We start from the raw sequence: 18,960 nt of genomic DNA on the forward strand, positions 1-18,960 counted from the left end.
AGGTCACTGCCAAGTGTCACAAAAACCTTTTGACTGTGGGTAAAGGGAAGATGACACTATCCCAACTCAAGAGTCTGCCACATGGAGACTGCCAAACAGCCAGGGCTCCTCACCCTATTGCCGCCTCCATTTTTTTTCCCTTGGGAGTGGAGGCACAGAGCTTTAGGCCATGTTTGTGGGGTTGCAAGCTGACAGCTGGCTCAGAGTCTACTCCCCAAGTTCTGTCCCTGCCCTGACATTCCTCCTAGTCTCAGTAGAGCAGGATGAGATGCCAGCCAAGGGAACCAAGGTATGTGCCCAGAGGTGGCGGAAGGACTTTATTCAAGTTCTGGATTTTCCCATGTCTGATTCTTCTGTCAAGTTCTGGATTTTTCCGTCAGTCTGATTCTTCCATTATCTCCACTTTGGGGAGGAAGCCTCCAGACCTGATGGAACGTTCATAATGCCTAGGGAGATTTCCAGGCCCTAAAAAATGTGTCTTCCACCTCCCCCCCAGGTCCATCTGTATCCATATCCATGCTGGAGACACTTCTGGGCCTGGCCCCAAACACACGGGACTAATCTTTGAGGCAATTGGCAGGGACCTGTTTGAGCGGCATGACCACTTCGGTCCCTGTCTCTGAGGTGGCCCGGGAGCATTTCCGGCTGCTGCGTAGGCTGTAGAACTTCTCAGTGAGGTGCTTCCGGAATTTCTTGGTGAGGAAACAGTAGATGATGGGGTCTAAGACACAGTTGGTGCTCAGGAGGCAAAGGGTGATTTGATGAGCATCATTAATGGCCTGATGGAACGGGGTCTTCAGGAATTTCAGTTCCAGCAGGGTCCAGGGCAACTGCACTATATGGTGGGGCACAAAACAAATGATGAACACGGCCAAGACAGTGCACACCATCCACAGCGCCCGACGCTTGACTTCCACGTTGCTCTGCAGCTGGGCTGGCTGCATGAGCAGCTTCCGAATGATGACCAGGTTGCAGAAGAAAATGAGGAGGAATACAAGGAAGAAACTGCACACAAGAAAGATGTGGATGGTGAGGACTGGGATGCTGCCCTCCTCATAATGCTCAAAGCAGCGGGTGACGTTGCCTGAACCCAACTTGTTGGGCACAACATTGGTAGAGTCGTCAAAAAAGAAGTAGGAGGCAGAAGACACAATAGCCACCCAAATGACCAGGGACAAATAGATGCCCCGCTTGCGTGTGGTGGCCTGAGCCGTCTTGATGGGCTGTGTCACGGCCTGGAAACGGTTGTAAGTGATGACACCCAAAAAGGCCACCGAGCAGTAGGTGTTGATGAAAAAGAAGCAACCAGTCATGTTGCACAGGAATTTAGGGAGAACCCAGTTGCCCTGGTTGTAGTAGTAGATGATCCACAGGGGCAGAGCGATCAGAAACAGCAGGTCTGCCATGGTGAGGTTCACCATGAAGATCTTTATCTCGTTGAGTTTCTTGGAAGGGTACAGGCGGGCAAAAACCCACAGCACATAGCTGTTGGCTATTACCCCCAGCACAAAGATGATGCTGTAGAAGATGGGGAAGAGGGTGTATCTGAACTCAGAATCCACACGGTGGGAGTCATTTGACTCCATTGCTCTGGACTGACTGGGGCAGCTGGTCTTAGGGCCTGTCACAGGGTTCATCTGTGCCTGAAAGACAACACAGGAATTATGGGTTATTGAAGGGCCAGCAAGGGACTATCTTCACTCATAAACTTCAAAACTATCATTTCCCGCATTTCATTTTATGAACATTGCCAGGGATCGACCCCAGAGTCTCACACTTGCAAGTAAAATGCTGCGCTAATGAGTTGGTTATATATATTGGCTTATCTACTTTCAGGGACACACCCAGGACGTTCAGGCCTGATAGACCTTTGTTTTGTTATTTTGTTTGTTTGCTTGTTTTTTTTGGGCCACACCCAGCAGTGCTCAGGACTTATTCCTGACTCTGCACTCAGGGACCACTCCTGACAGTGCTCAGGGGACCATATGGGGTTCCAGGGATCGAACCTGGGAAGACCTTGTGCAAAACAAGTGTCTTGCCAGCTCTTCAGCCCCAAAGCCTGATAGTCCTTTGAGGACACTGCAGATCACACACAGAAATTATGAGGGACATGAAGTAGTGGAATGTAACTCAAGGCCTTCACATGTCAGGCATGTGCTCTGCATGGAGCCATCTCCCCCAGCCCTCCTTGACTTACTTGACTTAAAGTTTTAGACAATCTTCAGAAATATGGCTCAGCAGTAGAGCACTTTCCTCGAATATGTGGGCACTGGGCTCGGTCCCCAGAACCATTTCTTTAAAAGCCTCAATCTTTTACTGGTGAAAATGATATCAAATTTTATGAGATAAATTTTTAATTGTCTGGAAATTATAAATAATTTTCTGTGGGGGTATGGTGCTGCCAGCAAGTCAATCTGTACCTGGGAGGCGAGTACATCAGCAGCCTGATGGCGTCTTCAAACTTCCATATACCCCAAAATTGCTGCTGTGCCTTTGGCTAGACCCCAAAAACTTGGGGCAAAGTTTACCAAGGAAGTAAATGGCCAAAAGTTAGGTATGTGGGAGACACACCCACAAACCACCTCCGGTTCAGCTATATAATTGGAGGCATGGCCTCTCTGGTTCCTGACCGAACTGCTTAATGGCCATGATCCCAGAGACTCAGAAACAAATCTCGAAAGCCAGCAGCTTTTGGCAGAAATGCGTCCGGTCCCTGCAGTAGGTTACCGGTTCTGGGCCAACCCAGGTGGGAAGAGGTTTTGTGCCTTGGCCTCTTCCCCCTGGCAGCCCAGTGGCCACCATCCTCCAGAGGCCACTGGACAATCCAGTTTGGGCCTGCAGTGATGAGACACACAGGGCCTCATGGGATGGGGGTGGAGCCGGTCCTTTCCTCCCCACCCCAATGAGACCCCAAGTCATCATCCACGAACAGCCTCTCTGGCTCCTGATTAAGCTGCTTAACAGCCATGATACCAGAGACTCAGAAACAAGTCTCAAAACCCATTGGCTTTTGGCAGAAATGCATCTGGACCCCACAGTAGGTTACTGTCGCCAGGCCAACCCAGGGGGGAAAGGGTGTCCTTCCTCCACCTGCTCCCCCTTGGCGGCTAGGTGGCCGTCATCCTCCAGAGGCCATTGAACAGTCAGGCTTGGGCCCACAGTGACGAAACTTGCTGGGCCTCATGGGATGGGGGTGGAGCCGGTCCTGTTCTCCCCACCCCAACGAGACCCCAAGTCATCGCCCATGAACGGCCTTTCTGGCTCCTGATCAAGCTGCTTTACGGCCATGATCCAAGAGACTCAGAAACAAATCTCGAAACCCAGCAGCTTTTGGCAGAAACACATCCAGACCATGTAGTAGATTACTGTTACTGAGCCACCCCAGGGGGAAAGGGTGATGTCACTCCGCCTGCTCCCCCTTGGCGGCTTGGTGGCTGTCATCCTCCAGAGGCCATTGGACAGTCAGGCTTGGGCCCACAGTGACGAAACTTGTTGGGCCTCATGGGATGGGGGGGGGGGAGGCTGGTCCTGTCCTCCCCACCCCAATGAGACCCCAAGTCATCACCCACGAATGGCCTCTCTGACTCCTGATCAAGCTGCTTAATGGCCATGATCCCAGAGACTCAGAAACAAATCTCGAAACCCAGCAACTTTTGGCAGAAATGCGTCCAGACCACGCAGTAGGTTCTTGTCGCCAGGCCACCCCAGGGGGGAAAGGGTGTTGTCCCTCCGCCTGCTTCCCCCTGGCAGCTCAGTGGCTGTCATCCTCCAGAGGCCATTGGACGGTCAAGTTTGGGCCACAGTGATGAGACACGAGGGGTCTTGTGGGATGGGGGTGGAGCCGGCCCTTTACTCCCCACCCCAACAAGATCCTGAGTCACCGCCCATGAACGGCCTTTCTGGCTCCTGATCAAGCTGCTTAACGGCCATGATCCCAGAGACTCAGGAGCAAATCTCAGAACCCAGCAGGTTTTGGCAGAAATCCCTCCAGATTTAAGTATTAAAATTTTGGAATTTCAAAATCGCGTGGCCACTACTGCAGCCATGCAACATCATATGTTATTCATAACCAGCAATAGAAAACAAATTATCTACGGTTGCCTTTTCAGCAGATCGGAGTGTTGGGGTAAAATCTCAAATAATAATGGTGGGCCTGGTGTCAAAATATTGAACGTGATCAAAGTAGAGAGAAAGTAATGTGGAAATCATCTGCCCCACGGGTAGGGGGAGGGTGTGGGATGGGGGTTGTTTGTGGTGGAGAATGGGCACTGGTGAAGGTACGGGTGTTTCATTGTATGACTGAGACTTAGACCCGAAAGCTTTGTAACTGCTCTCACAGTGATTCAATAAATAAAATTATAAAAATGGAAAAAAAAAAGTAAGGTAGATTCATGCCCAATTCAATCAACTAATCAGTGGCTGAATAAGTAGCAGTACTCCTACATAAAACAACAACAACAACAACAAAATTATTTTCTGATGATGAAATTTGAAAATAAAATTATTTCTGGCTTTTTTCCATTCTAGAGAAATCTGTGTTCTCTCTTGAGCCTATATCTCTTTCTCTTCTTTCATACAAGTAAAATTCTTTCAGTAAAACTTTTTAGCATCACTTAAAAAAATAATTCTGTTCTCCTTAAAAAAAATCTGAAAAATAGAGGCCAGAGAGATGAGACAGTAGGTTGGGTGTTTGCTTGCACATGGCTGACCAGAGTTCAATTGCCAGCACCCATTTGGTCCCCCAAGTCTTACTAGGAATAATTCCTGAGTGCAGAGTCAGGACCAACCCCTGAACACTGTTGGGTGTGACCCCCTCAAAAAATCTGAAAGATATAGAGAAATATTTTAGTGTCAGAAATACCTGAGAAAGAAATACCACCTTGTCTGATTAAAAGAATATTGTGTCCGTTTTTTTTTTCAATAGAAATATTTATTGGAAATTAGAAGGAAAAGGAAAAGAAACTCCTCCGTGGAGTAAATGTGGTCTAACAGGGAAAACTAACCTGATTAATTTTGTTAAATAAAAGAGCTGCTTGGTCCCAATTATATATGTGTATAGAACTAGAAAATGATCTAAAAGATATCCGTGACTCAAACAGTTGGCAGAAGTATTATTTGAGGAGGTGGGGTGGACTTGGTGGTAAGTTTATTTACTTTATATTTTTGTTTCAACTTTTTAGGAGCATTTATTACTTTGTCAAGTGTGTGTGTGTGTGTGTGTGTGTGTGTGTGTGTGTGTGTTTCTTGGAGTTCAAACCCACTAAACGCTACCAATGAGTCACCATCAGTCCTGCTCATTTCCTTTTAAAACATTTTTAGGGACTGGAGGCTGGAGTGACAATACAGTTAGTAAGGCATTTGCCTTGCACCTGGCTGATTGGGGTTCTATCCCTGGCATTCCATATGGTCCCCCAAGCACAGACAGGAGTCATTCCTGAGTGCAGAGACAGGAGTAATACCTGAGTATCACCAGGTATGACCCAAAAAGAAAAAAAAATTGAGGCTGAAGAGATAGTACATGGTTAAGGCATTTGCCTTGCATGCAACTGACCTAGGTTTAATCCTTGACACCACATATGGCCTCCCAGACATCTCTAGGAATGACCCCTGAGCACAGAGCCAGGAGTAACTCCTGAGCACAGCCAGATGTGACCCCAAACAAAAACAAGGAGTTGTATTTTGAGGGGAGGGTAGTGAGGTGGTACAAGAGGTAAAGAATTTGCTTTGCCTGTGGCCTAACACTCCTTCCCCGCCACAAAAAGGAAACCAAGCATTAAAAAATATATAATATTAAAAGAAAAGTTGCCAGTAAAAAATCCTAGCAGACAATAACTTAATGAAGTCATCAGTATTAACATCATCAAGGCCAGAGAGATGGTTCCGATGCGCTGAGCATATGCTTTGCATGTAGAAGTGCTGGGTATGGTCACTGTTCATGATCCCCTAAGCACTCTGCTGGGTGTAACCCAAACCTCCCCCCTGGAAAAGATTTAAATCATCATTAATAATATATAATTTGGCCAGAGATGTAGTACATTGGTTAAGGTGCTTGCTTTCCTTGGTGATTCAATTTTATCCCCACATACGGCCCTCAAACATCATCAAGAGTGATCCCTAAACACAGAGTCAAGAGTAAGTCCTGAGCTGTGTGTGGCCCCAAATCTAGAATTTTATAAAAAGACATAGTATCTGTAAGTACTCCTGATACGATGTTGTTCACTCGAGTCATCCTAAATAGGATTGGCAGAACACTAGATGAAGGACAACCATGTGAGCAAGCAGGGTTCCGCAAAGGATTCAGCACCATCGACCATATCCACACGATAACCAAACTCATTGAGGTTTCTCGGGAGTTCAAGATGCCGCTCTGCTTAACGTTCATTGATTTAAAGAAGGCCTTTGATTCTGTTGAGACGGAAGCGGTCATTGAAGCCCTAGCCAATCAGGGCATACAAGCCCAATACATCAGGATCCTCCGTGAGCTGTATTGCGGATTCACTACCAGGATCTCACCATTCTACAAAGAAGTGATCGTTGATGTCAAGAGAGGGGTGCGGCAGGGTGATACCATTTCACCAAAACTCTTCAGTGCCACCCTCGAGAACATCATGCGACGACTGGAATGGGAAGGAATGGGAGTGAAGATAGATGGTCGGCAACTACACCACCTCCGCTTTGCTGATGACATTGTTTTAATAACACCAAACATCAGCCAAGCGGCACAAATGCTGGCCGACTTTGACCGTGAGTGTGGAAAGGTAGGACTACAGCTGAATCTTACGAAGACAATGTTTATGAGAAATAGCCTTGTTCCTGACTCCCCATTCGCTCTCAATGGAACGACCATCTCCGAATGCAACAGCTATGTGTACCTAGGTCGAGAGGTCAACATGACAAATGACCTGGCACCCGAGCTGCGCAGGAGGAAGAGAGCGGCTTGGAACGCCTTCAAGAACGTCGAAGAAATAGCTAAGAGGACGAAGAACCTCCGGCTCCGGGCACATCTCTTTGATTCCACTGTTCTTCCTGCATTATCATATGCCTCAGAGACCTGGGCCCTACGCAAACAAGATGAGAACGCCATTCAGGTCTCCCAAAGAAGAATAGAAAGAGCTATGCTTGGAATATCACGTTTCACTCAAATGAGAGAACGAATCCGGAGTTCTGACATCCGTCGACGATCAAGGATCAGGGACGCTGTCTCATTTGCCAAGGTGTCGAAAATCAGATGGGCTGGTCACGTAATGAGATTTAAAGACGACCGTTGGACTAGAGCTGTTACTGATTGGATTCCACGGGATGTCAAGAGACCGCGTGGCCGCCCACCTACCAGATGGTCAGACTTCTTTGTCAAGGTCATGAACGATCGGTTTGAGGCCCTCCATGTTCCTGGAGCGAAGAGATGCCATTGGGCTACACTAGCACGCGACAGGGACAAATGGAGACGTTACTGGCGCCCGCTCGAGCAAATCGACGACTAACGGGAAGTTAAGTGATTAAGTGAAATTAAAAAATAAACACAGTTTGGGATGGCCCAAAAACAAAGAAAGGAAAAAGAAAGACAATGTACACTTGGGATCACTTCTTCTGGAGCCAGTCAGTCTGCAAGAGGCTTTCACAAACACACTATCTCATTTGAATCTCACAAAACCCCTTGGAGACCAAAAGCATGATCCCCATGTTATGGGACAGAAAAAGTACTTAGTGACCTCTCTGTGTCCTTACAGCTGTTACAGATTGGAGCCAGTACCTCAAACCCAGCTCTGTCATTGTTCAGTCAGCTTGTCGTCCACCACTTACTGCAGAACAGTACAGAAGTGAAGTGCACTGTGACACAGGGGAGACCAGGGCAAACACAATGGGCAGGAACTGACAGCTGCATGCGGGGGACAGACAAAGCACAGCTGCTCTCTAACAAAAATGGGAGCTGAGGGTCGGAGAGATGGTACAGCAGATTGTCTTAAATGTTGGAGCTTCAGTGGTGTTTTTTGTGGCTTTCTTTTCTTTCTTTTTTAAAGTTTTTGGGGCACACTCAGCTGTGCTCAGGGGCTTACTCCTGGCTCCACACTCAAGAATTACTCCTGGTGGTACTCGGGTCACCATATGAGATAACAAGGATCAAATCCAGGTCAGCCACATGCAAGGCAAGCACCCCACCTGCTGTACTATCTCTCTAGGCCCCCTCACATGTGGGGACCTGGTTCCATCCCCAGCACCATAAATGATCTCCCAGCACAGCCAGGAGGGATCCCTAAGCACAGAGCAGAAATCAGCCCTGAGTTCAGTTGGGTATGGCCCAAACACCCCATCCCCTGCAGAAAAAAAAAAACGCAAGCAAGCAAGCAAGCAAGCAAGCAAGCAAGCAAACAGGCAGGCAGGCAGGCAAGAAGGAAAGAAAGAAAGAAAGAAAGAAAGAAAGAAAGAAAGAAAGAAAGGAAGGAAGGAAGGAAGGAAGGAAGGAAGGAAGGAAGGAAGGAAGGAAGGAAGAAAGAAAGAGAGAGGGGAAGGAAGGAAGGAAGGAAGGAAGGAAGGAAGGAAGGAAGGAAGGAAGGAAGGAAGGAAGGAAGGAAGGAAGGGAGGGCCAGAGCGATAGCACAGCGGGTAGGGCGTTTGCCTTGCACACAGCTGACCTGGGTTCGATCCCTGGCATCCCATATGGTCCCCCAAGCACCACCAGGAGAGATTCCTGAGTTCAGAGCCAGGAATGACCCCTGAGCATCGCTGGGTGTGACAAAGAAAGAAAAGAAAGAAAGAAAGAAAGAAAGAAAGAAAGAAAGAAAGAAAGAAAGAAAATGGAGGGCTGATATGAACAATGAATAAGAGAAGTCTATTTTTAAATGAGGTGACATTTCAGTTGAGTCTAGAAAAAGGAACAGAAGGAAAGTTCCACGCAGACGGGTCATCTCAGATCTAGGACTGAGGCAGGAAGGGGGTTCACTAGGTTTCAGAAACTGAAAAGAGTGTCACTTGATGACCATTCCCTTACTTCCAACTTCCACCTCCCCTCATTTGATGCCAAGTTTCCACCAGCCTCAGCCAACACAGACTTTTCATGCCCCGAAGATGGCACCATCAGCAGGAACACTGCTTTGCATGCAGGTGCCCTCAGTTTGCCCATCACCCCATCCGCCATGCACAGAGCTGCAAGGAGACTGAGCTCTACTGCCTGTGGCTGCAGAACCAAATAGACTTCCAGGTGCAGTCTTCAGCCTGCCACACCTTTCCTGCCTCTGTCTTCAGGCATCACCAGGGCCCTGGCTTGAACACTTCTCCCTGGCCAACTCCAACTAGCATTTCCTATTAGAACTAAAGTTCCAATGCTTCTGAAGTCTCCAGGCCAGGGGACATCTCAAAACTCCCTGGATTTCTTTTTTTTATTTGACGATGGAGGGGGCGGGGGCGGGGGTGTGTTGGGCATTGGGCCAAACCCAGTGATGCTCAAGGTTTATTCCAGGCTATGCACTCAGGAATCACTCCTGGAAGTCTTCAGGGGACCACATGGGAGGTTGGGGTCGAATCCAGGTGGATGGGCTGCATGCAAGGCAAGTGCCTTACCACTGTACTATCACTCCCGCCCCAAAGCACCCGGGATTTCTTTGTAAATTTTAGTGGAGTTGTAATCAATAGCCCTTTGTGTGATTTGCTTAATCCTGTGCATTGATTATGAGCACATGGTCTTGCCTGTCTATTCAATGCTGTTCCCAGCGCTCTGAGTCCAGGAAGAGGCACTGGGAAGGAAGTCTAGTAATGACACCCATCCCTCAGGGAACCCAGAGTGTCGGAAACACTTGAAATCTAAAGATACTTACAAGAGAGTATAAAGAAATAAATGATTTTAAGTGGAAGTTTGTGCTTTGTTTCATTTCATGCGGCAGTGGTTTATCTATTTAGTTTTAAATAAATGTAGGTTTCATTATTCCAATAAATCATTGCTATTCCTTTCAAAACAAAGCCCTTGCCCTCAAGTCACACAGTGACTGACATTATTCCTGCTGCAGCTTCCCAGCAGGAAAAGTAGCAACTTCTACTGGCAGCCAACTTTCCCACTCCTAAAGGTGACAATGGTCCCACATCTCTAGGATTTTGGGAGCCAGAGAGAGTACAGCGGTAAGGCATTTGCCTTGCACTGGAGAAGTTGGCCTGAGTTTGATCCTCGACATAGTAGATAGTCCCCCCAACACCATTAAAAGTGATCCCTGAGCACAGAGCCATGCATAAGCCCTAAGCATTGCTTGGTGTAGAGCAAAAGCAAAAAAATAAAATGATTAATGGGGGACCAATGAGATATACATATGGGTATAAATATATAATATATATTATAAATATATACCCCTTCCTTTTTAAGTACATATCTGTATGAAAGCAAATATTTTCATTTATTCCAACCAAAACAAATTAATACAACATATTGCAGAAACAGATTTTAAAAATCCAGCTGCCTTCTATTAAGCCCAACATTAAAGAGATTTGTAAAAAATGTAAATCAATGCCACTCTTCTCTCCCTGTGTTTTGAAAATGTAGTTCTTTTCCACTAAAAATAGGGTATTTATGCTAATATGGAGTTAATATTGATTTATTTAAAAGCAAAAATTTTAGCATGTCTTAGTTTTACTTCTGAATACAGTAAACATTGATGGATGGAATTCATCTTTTGTAAATAAAAACCACCTGGGGTCTCCAACAATAGTTTGGAAGGAAAGAAAAAGATCCTGAAACATGAGGATTTGAAAATTAGGGCTACACCATCTTAGCATCTACTCCCCAATCCCCTCTCCTCAGGGAGCAGATGAGCTGGAGTCAGGGAGACAGCCATGCGGTAAGACCGATGAAACTTGGTAGAGCGAACCTGCAGGCAGGAGGCTATGGGGACCTGGACACCATCCCACATGCCAAGTGTGACAGAGACACTGTGAGCCTGGTGCACATGGAGTGAGAAGTGCACTGTGGTTCAGTGCACACAGGCACCACAACCACAGTTTGGCCCCGTCATTGCAACAAGCAAGCAAAAGGTAGGGTGGAGAGGGGTAATAGGATAAGATGGGTTGCTGGGACACACACGTCAAGTCCTACATTCAGCCTCTCCAATAATAAATGCTTGTTCAAGGAGACAGCTTTTTTCCTTTTGTTGAAGCTTTTGTCTTGGGGGGGGGGGGGGTCTCTGTTCTTGGGACCTATGGGAGGAAGCCCCTAGCTGGACAGTGCTTGGTGTTCACTCTGAGACTTTGAGGAAGTTACAACCCTACCCATCCACTTCAAAGGAAGTCCCCATAAAGAAAGTTCCTTCCTCCTTTGGAAAATAGGGTGGAGGACACTCTTTTCAGCCAGAGATCATGCCAATACATTTTGGGTTTTTTTTTTTTCTTATTGGGTCACACCCAGTGATACACAGGGGTTACTCCTGGTTCATTCACTTAGGAATTACTCCTGGCAGTGCTCAGGGGACCATATGGGATGCTTGGAATCAAACCCAGGTTGGCCGCATGCAAGGTAAACACCCTACCTGCTGTGCTATCACTCCAGTCCCTTGCCACTACACTTTGGGTAGTGTCCCCATGCCATGCCTGCCTAGGCCCGTACAGAATTAATGATTTAAAAATACATACTCTCATTGGGGAAAAACTAAAAGTTTTCCCTTGATCAGCCACAAGACAAGGTTGCCCACACTCACCACTTCTATTCAATACAGTACTGAAATTCTTTGCCATAGCAATTAGACAAGAAAACGGTATTAAGGGCATCCAGATAGGAAAAGAAGAAATCCTAAAAGAAAAGAGATATTTAAAAAACAATTCTATTCATAAATCTGCCTCAGAAAATCAAGTACTTTGCAGTCAGCTTAACTAAATGGGTGAAAGAGCCATACAAAGAAAACTATGGGACTGGAGAGATAGCACAGCAGGTAGGGCATTTGCCTTGCATGCAGCTGACCTGGGTTCGATTCCCAGCATCCCATATGGTCCCCTGAGCACTGCCAGGAGTAACTCCTGAGTGCAGACCCAGGAGTAACCCCTGTGCATCACCAAGTGTGACCCAAAAAGAAAAAAAAACTATAAAACACAATTTTAAGAAATAAAAGAGGAGAAAGAGAGAGAGAGGGGAAGAAGAAAAGTGCCTGTCATAGAGGCAGACTGGGGGCGAGAGGCAGAAGGAAAACTGGGAATATTAGTGGTGGGAAATGTACACTGGTGAAGGGATGGTGTTGGAATATTATACAACTGAAACTCAGTCATGAACAACTTTGTAACTGTGTGTCTCATTGTAATTCAAATGGAAAGAAAGAAAGAAAGAAAGAAAGAAAGAAAGAAAGAGAGAGAGAGAAAGAAAGAAAGAAAGAAAGAAAGAAAGAAAGAAAGAAAGAAAGAAAGAAAATAAGACCAAGAATATAGAAGCACACCCCCTGCTCATGGATGGAGATATTAATACCATCAAAATGGCAATACTCCTCAAAGCATTATACAGATTCAGTGCAATCCCTAACCCGTGATATTTTTCAAAAACATAGATCAAACACTCCTAAAATTGGGGGTATGGTGCTGCCAGCAGGTCAATCTGTACCTGTGAGACGAGTGCATCAGCAGCCTGATGGCGCCTACAGACATCCAGAAACCCCAAAATTGCTGCTGTGCCTTTGGCCAGACCCAAAAACTTGGGGCAAAGTTTACCAAGAAAGTAAACAGCCAATGGGGCTGAAGCAATAACAAAGCAGGTAGGGCGTTTGCCTTGCACGCGGCCAACCCGGGTTCAATTCCCAGCATCCCATATGGTCCCCTGAGCACCGCCAGGGGTAATTCCTGAGCGCAGAGCCAGGAGTAACCCCTGTGCATCGCCGGGTGTGACCCAAAAAGATTTTTAAAAAAATGAAAGTAAACGGCAAGAGGCTGGAAAAATAGCACAGCGGGTAGAGCGTTTGCCTTGCACAAAGCCAAACCAGGTTTGATTCCCAGCATCTCATATAGTCCCCTGAGCACCGCCAGGGGTAATTCCTTAGTGCAGAGCCAGGTGTGACCCAAAAAAAAAAACAGAAAACAAAAAAAAAAAGAAAGTAAACGGCCAAAAGTTAGGTATGTGGGAGACACACCCACAAACCACCTTCACCTCAGCTATATAATTGGAGGCATAGCCTCTCTGGTTCCTGATTGAACTGCTTAATGGCCATGACCCCAGAGACTCAGAAATAAATCTCGAAACCCAACAGCTTTTGGCAGAAATGTGTCTAGTCCCTGCAGTAGGTTACCGGCGCTAGGCCACCCCAAGTGGGAATAGGTTTTGTGCCTTGGCCTGCTCCCCCTTGGTGGCTCAGTGGCCGCCATCCTCCAGAGGCCACTGGACAGTCAGGTTTGGGCCCACAGTGACGAGACAACTGGGGCCTCACAGAACGGGGGTGACGTCGGCCCTTTCCTCCCCATCCTAACGATACCCTGAGTCGCCGCCCATGAACGGCCTCTCTGGCTCCTGATCAAGCTGCTTAATGACCATGATATCAGAGACTTAGAAACAAATCTTGAAACCCAGCAGCTTCTGGCAGAAATACATCCGGACCCCTCAGTAGTTTACTGTCTTCAGGCCACCTCAGGGGGGGAGATGGGTGCTGTCCTTCCACCTGCTCCCCTCTGGCGGCCCGGTGCCGCCATCCTCCAGAGGCCACTGGACAGTCAGGTTTGGGCCCACAGTGATGAGACACATGGGGCCTCATGGGATGGGGGTGGAGCCAACCCTTTCCTTCCCGTCCCAACGAGACCCCGAGTTGCTGCCACAAACAGCCTCTCTGGCTCCTGATCAAGCTGCTTAACGGCCATGATCCCAGAGACTCAGGAACAAATCGCAGAACCCAGCAGGTTTTGGCAGAAGTCCCTCCAGATTTAATTGTTAAAACTTTTGAATTTCAAAATCACGCAGCTACTACTGCAGCCGTGCGACATCATGTGTTATTCATAAACAGCAATAGAAAACAAATTGTCTACTGTTGGCTTTTTGGCAGATCCGAGTGTTGGGGTAAAATCTCAAATAATAATGCTGGGTCAGGTGTCAAAATATTGAATGTAATCAAAGTAGAGAGAGAGTAATGTGGAGGTCATCTGCCCCACAGGTGGGGAAGGGTGTGGGATGGGAGTATACTGGGGTTTTTGGAGGTGGAGAATGGGCCCAGGTACGGGTGTTTCGTTGTATGACCAAGACTTAAACCTGAAAGCTTTGTAACTGCTCTCACAGTGATTCAATAAATAAAATTATAAAAAATTAAAAAATATAATAAAATTTTTAAAAAAACACTCCTAGAATTTATATGAATACTTCCTCCCCTGCAAAATAGTGAAAGTAATCCTCAGGAAAAAAAGATGATGGGAGGCATCACTCTCCCCAACTCAAACTGTACTATAAAGCAGTAGTAATTAAAACAGCATGGTACTGCAGACCCTCAAATCAAGGAATAGAGTTAAATATTCTGAGGCAGAACCTCAGGTATATGACCAGTTGATCTTTGACAAAGAAGCAAAATATATAAAATGTAGCAAGGAAAACCTCTTCAACATGTGGTGCTGAGAAAACTGGTCAGCTACATGCAATAAAATGAACTCAGACCTCTTTCTAATGCCATGCACAGAAGTCAAATCAAAATGGGTTAAAGATTTTGATATCAGACCTGAATCCATAAGATACACAGAGGAAAACATAGGCAGAAGCCTCCATGACATTGAAGCTAAAAGACATCTTCAAGGATAAAATTCCACTGACTAAACGAGTGAAAACAAAGATAAACAAATGGGGCTACATTAAATTTAAAAGCTTCTGCTCCTCGGAGGAAATGGGGACCAGGATACAAAGATAGGAATGGAATGGAAGAAACTATTTACCCAACACTCATCGGATAAAGGGTTAATATCAAAGATATTAAAGTCACTGGTAAAACTATAAGAAAAAAACATCCAGCCTGATCAAAAAATGGGGAGAAAGAATTAACAGAAACTTACTTAAAATATAAATACAAATGGCCAAAAGGCATAAGAAAAATGTTCATCATTAATCATCAGGGAGATGCAAATCAAAACAACGAGATAACTTCTCACACCACAGAGCCTAACACACATCAAAAAGAACAAAAACAAACAAACAAAAAAATGAACAAGAACAACCAGTGCCGGAGCAGATGCAGGGAGAAAGGGACTCTCACTCACTGCTGTTGGGAATGCTGACTGGTCCAGCCTTTCTGAAAAACTATGTGGACATTCCTTAAAAACCTAGGAATTGGGGGTATGGTGCCGCCAGCAGGGCAATTTGTACCTGAGAGGTAAGTGCATCAGCAGCCTGATGGCACCATCAGACTTTCAGATACCCCAAAATTGCTGCTGTGCCTTTGGCCAGACCCCAAAAACTTGGGGCAAAGTTTGCCAAGAAAGTAAAAGGCCAAAAATTAGGTATGTGGAAGACACACCCACAAACCACCTCCGGCTCAGCTATATAATTGGAGGCAAGGCCTCTCTGGTTCCTGATCGAACTGCTTAATGGCCATGATCCCAGAGACTCAGAAATGAATCTCGGAACTCAAAGGCTTTTGGCAGAAATGCGTCCTGTTCCTGCAGTAGGTTACTGGCACTGGGCCACTCCGAGTGGGAATAGGTTTCGTGCCTTGGCCTGTTCCCCCTGGTGGCCCGGTGGCTGCCATCCTCCAGAGGCCACTGGACAGTCAAGTTTGGGCCTGCAGTGACGAGATACGCGGGGCTTCACCAGATGGGGGTGGAACCGACCCTTTCCTCCCCATCCCAACGAGACCCGAGTCACCGCCTACAAACGGCCTCTCTGGCTCCTGATCAAGCTGATTAACGGCCATGATCCCAGAGACTCAGAAACAAATTTTGAAATACAGCGGCTTTTGGCAGAAATGCATCTGGACCACATACAAGGTGGCCGCCATCTCAGAGTTTATAGGAAAGCCAAGTATGAGCCGGCGGTGACAGGGCAACTGCTGTCTCATGGGAAGGGGGTGGTACTGGCTCATCCTTCACGCCCTACCAAGGTCACGAGTTGCCCTCCAGAAGCGGTTCTCTGGCACAGCCATGGCTCAAGAGGCAAAAGGACTTAATCCAGAGCCCAGCAGCTTGCGGCAGAAAAGAAAAGGGACCATGCGTTAAACTACGGTGCCATGCCTCCCTGGGAGGGAAAGGGTGTTGCTCCCTTCCATCTTCCCCCACCACCACCCTACCTCCCCCACCCCTGGAAGCAAGGTGGCCACCGCCTCAGAGCTTATAGAAAAGCCAGGTAGGAGCCGGAGGTGACGGGGCAACTGCAGTCTCATGGGAAGGGGGGCGGTACTGGCTCGTCCTTCACGCCCTACCGAGGTCACGAGTTGCCCCCCACGAGTGGCTCTCTGGCACAGCCATAACACCAGATGCACAGAAACCAATCTCGTAATTATCTGGCTCTTTGCAGAAATCCAAAGTCATTATATGATTCTCATAACCAGCTATAGAAAACAGAGTATTTCACAATGCCTTTTCAGCAATTCTGATTGTTGGGTGAGAAATTCTAAACAATAATGGTGCATCTTTTGTCAAAATAATGAATGTAATCAATGTAGAGAAAAGTTAAATAGAAATCATGTGCCTCACAGGCATGGGGAGGGATGGGAGGAGGGGTATATTGGGGTTCTTGGTGGTGAAAAATGAGTACTGGTGAAGGGAAAGGTGTTTGATCATTATATGACGGAGACTTAAACCTGAAAGCTTTGTAACTTTTCCCACAGTGATTCAATAAATAAATATAAGAAAAATAAATAAATAAATTTATGGAAAAAAAAGTAAGGTGGAGTTCATGCCCAATTCAATCAATTTATTCAGCTAATCAGTGGCTGAATAAATAGCAGTACTCCTACACTAAAAAAAAAAAAAAAACCCTAGGAATTAAGCTTCCATTTGACCCTGTAACTCCACTTCTTAGGATATACCCCGGAGACCCAAAAACAAAATGGAGAAAAGTATGCTCTTTGCAGCACTGCCACAATAGCTAAAACCTGGAAACAACCCCAGTGTCCAAGAAGAGATGACAGGATAAAGAAACTATGGTCCATATACACATTGGAATATTACTCGGACATAAGAAAAGAAAACATTATGCAACTTGCTGCTACATGGAGGGACCTGGAAAGTATGATGCTGTGTGAAGACAGAGGGAGAGAGACCATGATATAAAGAAACAAAGTTGTGAAATAAGGAATACCCAAAGACAATGGAAACAAAGAACATGAGAACTGGACTTCAGTAGGAAGCTCGTGAGAAGGCTGGGGGCTGGGGCAGGGAGCAGCCTGTGTTGGAAGGAAGCATTCAACCAGGAAGAGGAGGTGAGGAGTGACCAGTGGTAAAGTGTTATGCGTGAAATCCTATCAACAATAATACTTTAAACCACAGTGCAAAAATGTACATATATATATATATACACATACACACACATATACATGTGTGTGCCTCTTGTAGAAGCTGACTGGTGGATGGGAGGCAACTGGGGTGGCGGGGTACATTGATGGAGGGAAGTGCTCACTTCCCTGTGGAAGGAGTTGGTGTTGAAATATTGTATGTCTGAAGCCCAGTCATGAATAACTTGCTGATTCACGGTGACTAAATAAAACAATTACATTTGGTTTGTTCATCACAGACTGGACTTTTGGGTTTGTTTGTTTGGTTTTTTTTTTTTGCATTGCATTACATAAGTCCACTATTACATTATCATAGATTCTTGAAAACTGCAACTTTAGGCAAAGGACAATGCATAACAAAAGCAGATCTTCTAATAACATTTCATTCTACATCAGCAGGTTTTTTTTTTCTCATCAACATAGGAAACAAAATGATGTTATCTGAGGACTTATTGTAAGTAATTTCTTTGGTTCTCCCCATGACCTCATTTTATTTCCTTTATGTGGGACTTTCCTGGAATTAGCTTGTTTATTTACAAATGTAATGCCTATTCTTTAAAACTCTAGTGTTAATGTTGATCACTCCTTTTCTCCCCTCTTCCCTCTGTGCGCCCAACTCTCTTAGTTCTATTTTCAGATTCCAAGGGTTTGTTTTCATTCATCACTGTCCGTGTCTCTTGTCCATTCCCTTTTATGATTCCTTTCTGGTTTTTTGTCTGTTTGGGGGCCACATCTGGTAGTTCTCAGGGGTTACTCCTGGTTCTGCACTCAGAAATTACTCCTGACGGGCTCAGGGGACCATATGGGATGTCAGGGATTGAACCTGGGTTGGCCGCATTCAAGGCAAGTGAACTACCTGCTGTACTATCGCTATGGTCCCTAATGGTTATTTTAAATACCAGGCATATGAGCAACATTATCCAGCTTTGGTGCACCTCTCTCTGATTGATTTCACTTAGTGTGACACTCTCTAGCTATCCAAATTGTAACCAAAGGTAGAATTGTATCTCCTCTCAGAACCGAGTAATATTCCGTGGCATATCTACAGACCACAGTGGAACTGGTTTTTTTTTTTTTTTACCCACAAGCCTTCTCTTCTCAGTGGGGCACTCACAGACCAAGCCCTTTTGTCTGGTCACACATTCATAGGCTTTCATTAGATCAGTGCTCACAGCTTCAGGCCTGTGCAGAGCTCAGAGTCCTCTGAGAACAGACCCAGTCCCTGCCCCTGAGTGCCTCACACAGCATGAAAGATTCAGCAATGGTAAATGGAAAGTTCTCTGAAGCGGAAGACACCAAAGGTCAGAGAAATGCTGCAGTGCTGGCCGGCACCCAGGCCTGAGGTCAGCAGCAGCTTCCTCGGGTGCTGAAAGAGGAGAAATCGCAGGCAGGAAGGCCAGGTGGGCGACTGGTATGCCTTGTTCTGGGACACTCTGCCTTCTAGGGTGAGGGAGGTGAGAAGAAACGGGATCAGTCAAGTCAGGAAAGGCCTTGGAGATGAAATTAGGGACTACCAGGTGGCTGAGAGGAGCCTGGAGCCTCCACTCTAGGCTGGATG

The 18,960-nt window shown here is 46.2% G+C and overlaps 1 protein-coding gene across 2 annotated transcripts in view; it reads right to left on the reverse strand.

The window, feature by feature from the left end:
- Positions 1-550: 550 nt before the first annotated feature.
- PTAFR (platelet activating factor receptor) overlaps positions 551-18,960 on the reverse strand; it is a 33,648-nt gene continuing 15,238 nt past the window's right edge. For both annotated transcript variants that reach the window (XM_056123567.1, XM_056123568.1), the window contains one exon: positions 551-1,643. In XM_056123567.1, coding sequence (XP_055979542.1) covers positions 558-1,637 — 1,080 coding nt within the window. In that variant the 5' untranslated portion in view covers positions 1,638-1,643 and the 3' untranslated portion in view covers positions 551-557. The remainder of the gene's footprint in view (positions 1,644-18,960) is intronic.

This window comes from Sorex fumeus, unplaced genomic scaffold (genome assembly GCF_029834395.1).
Source record: "Sorex fumeus unplaced genomic scaffold, SorFum_2.1 ptg000047l, whole genome shotgun sequence".
Classification (NCBI taxonomy): domain Eukaryota; kingdom Metazoa; phylum Chordata; class Mammalia; order Eulipotyphla; family Soricidae; genus Sorex; species Sorex fumeus.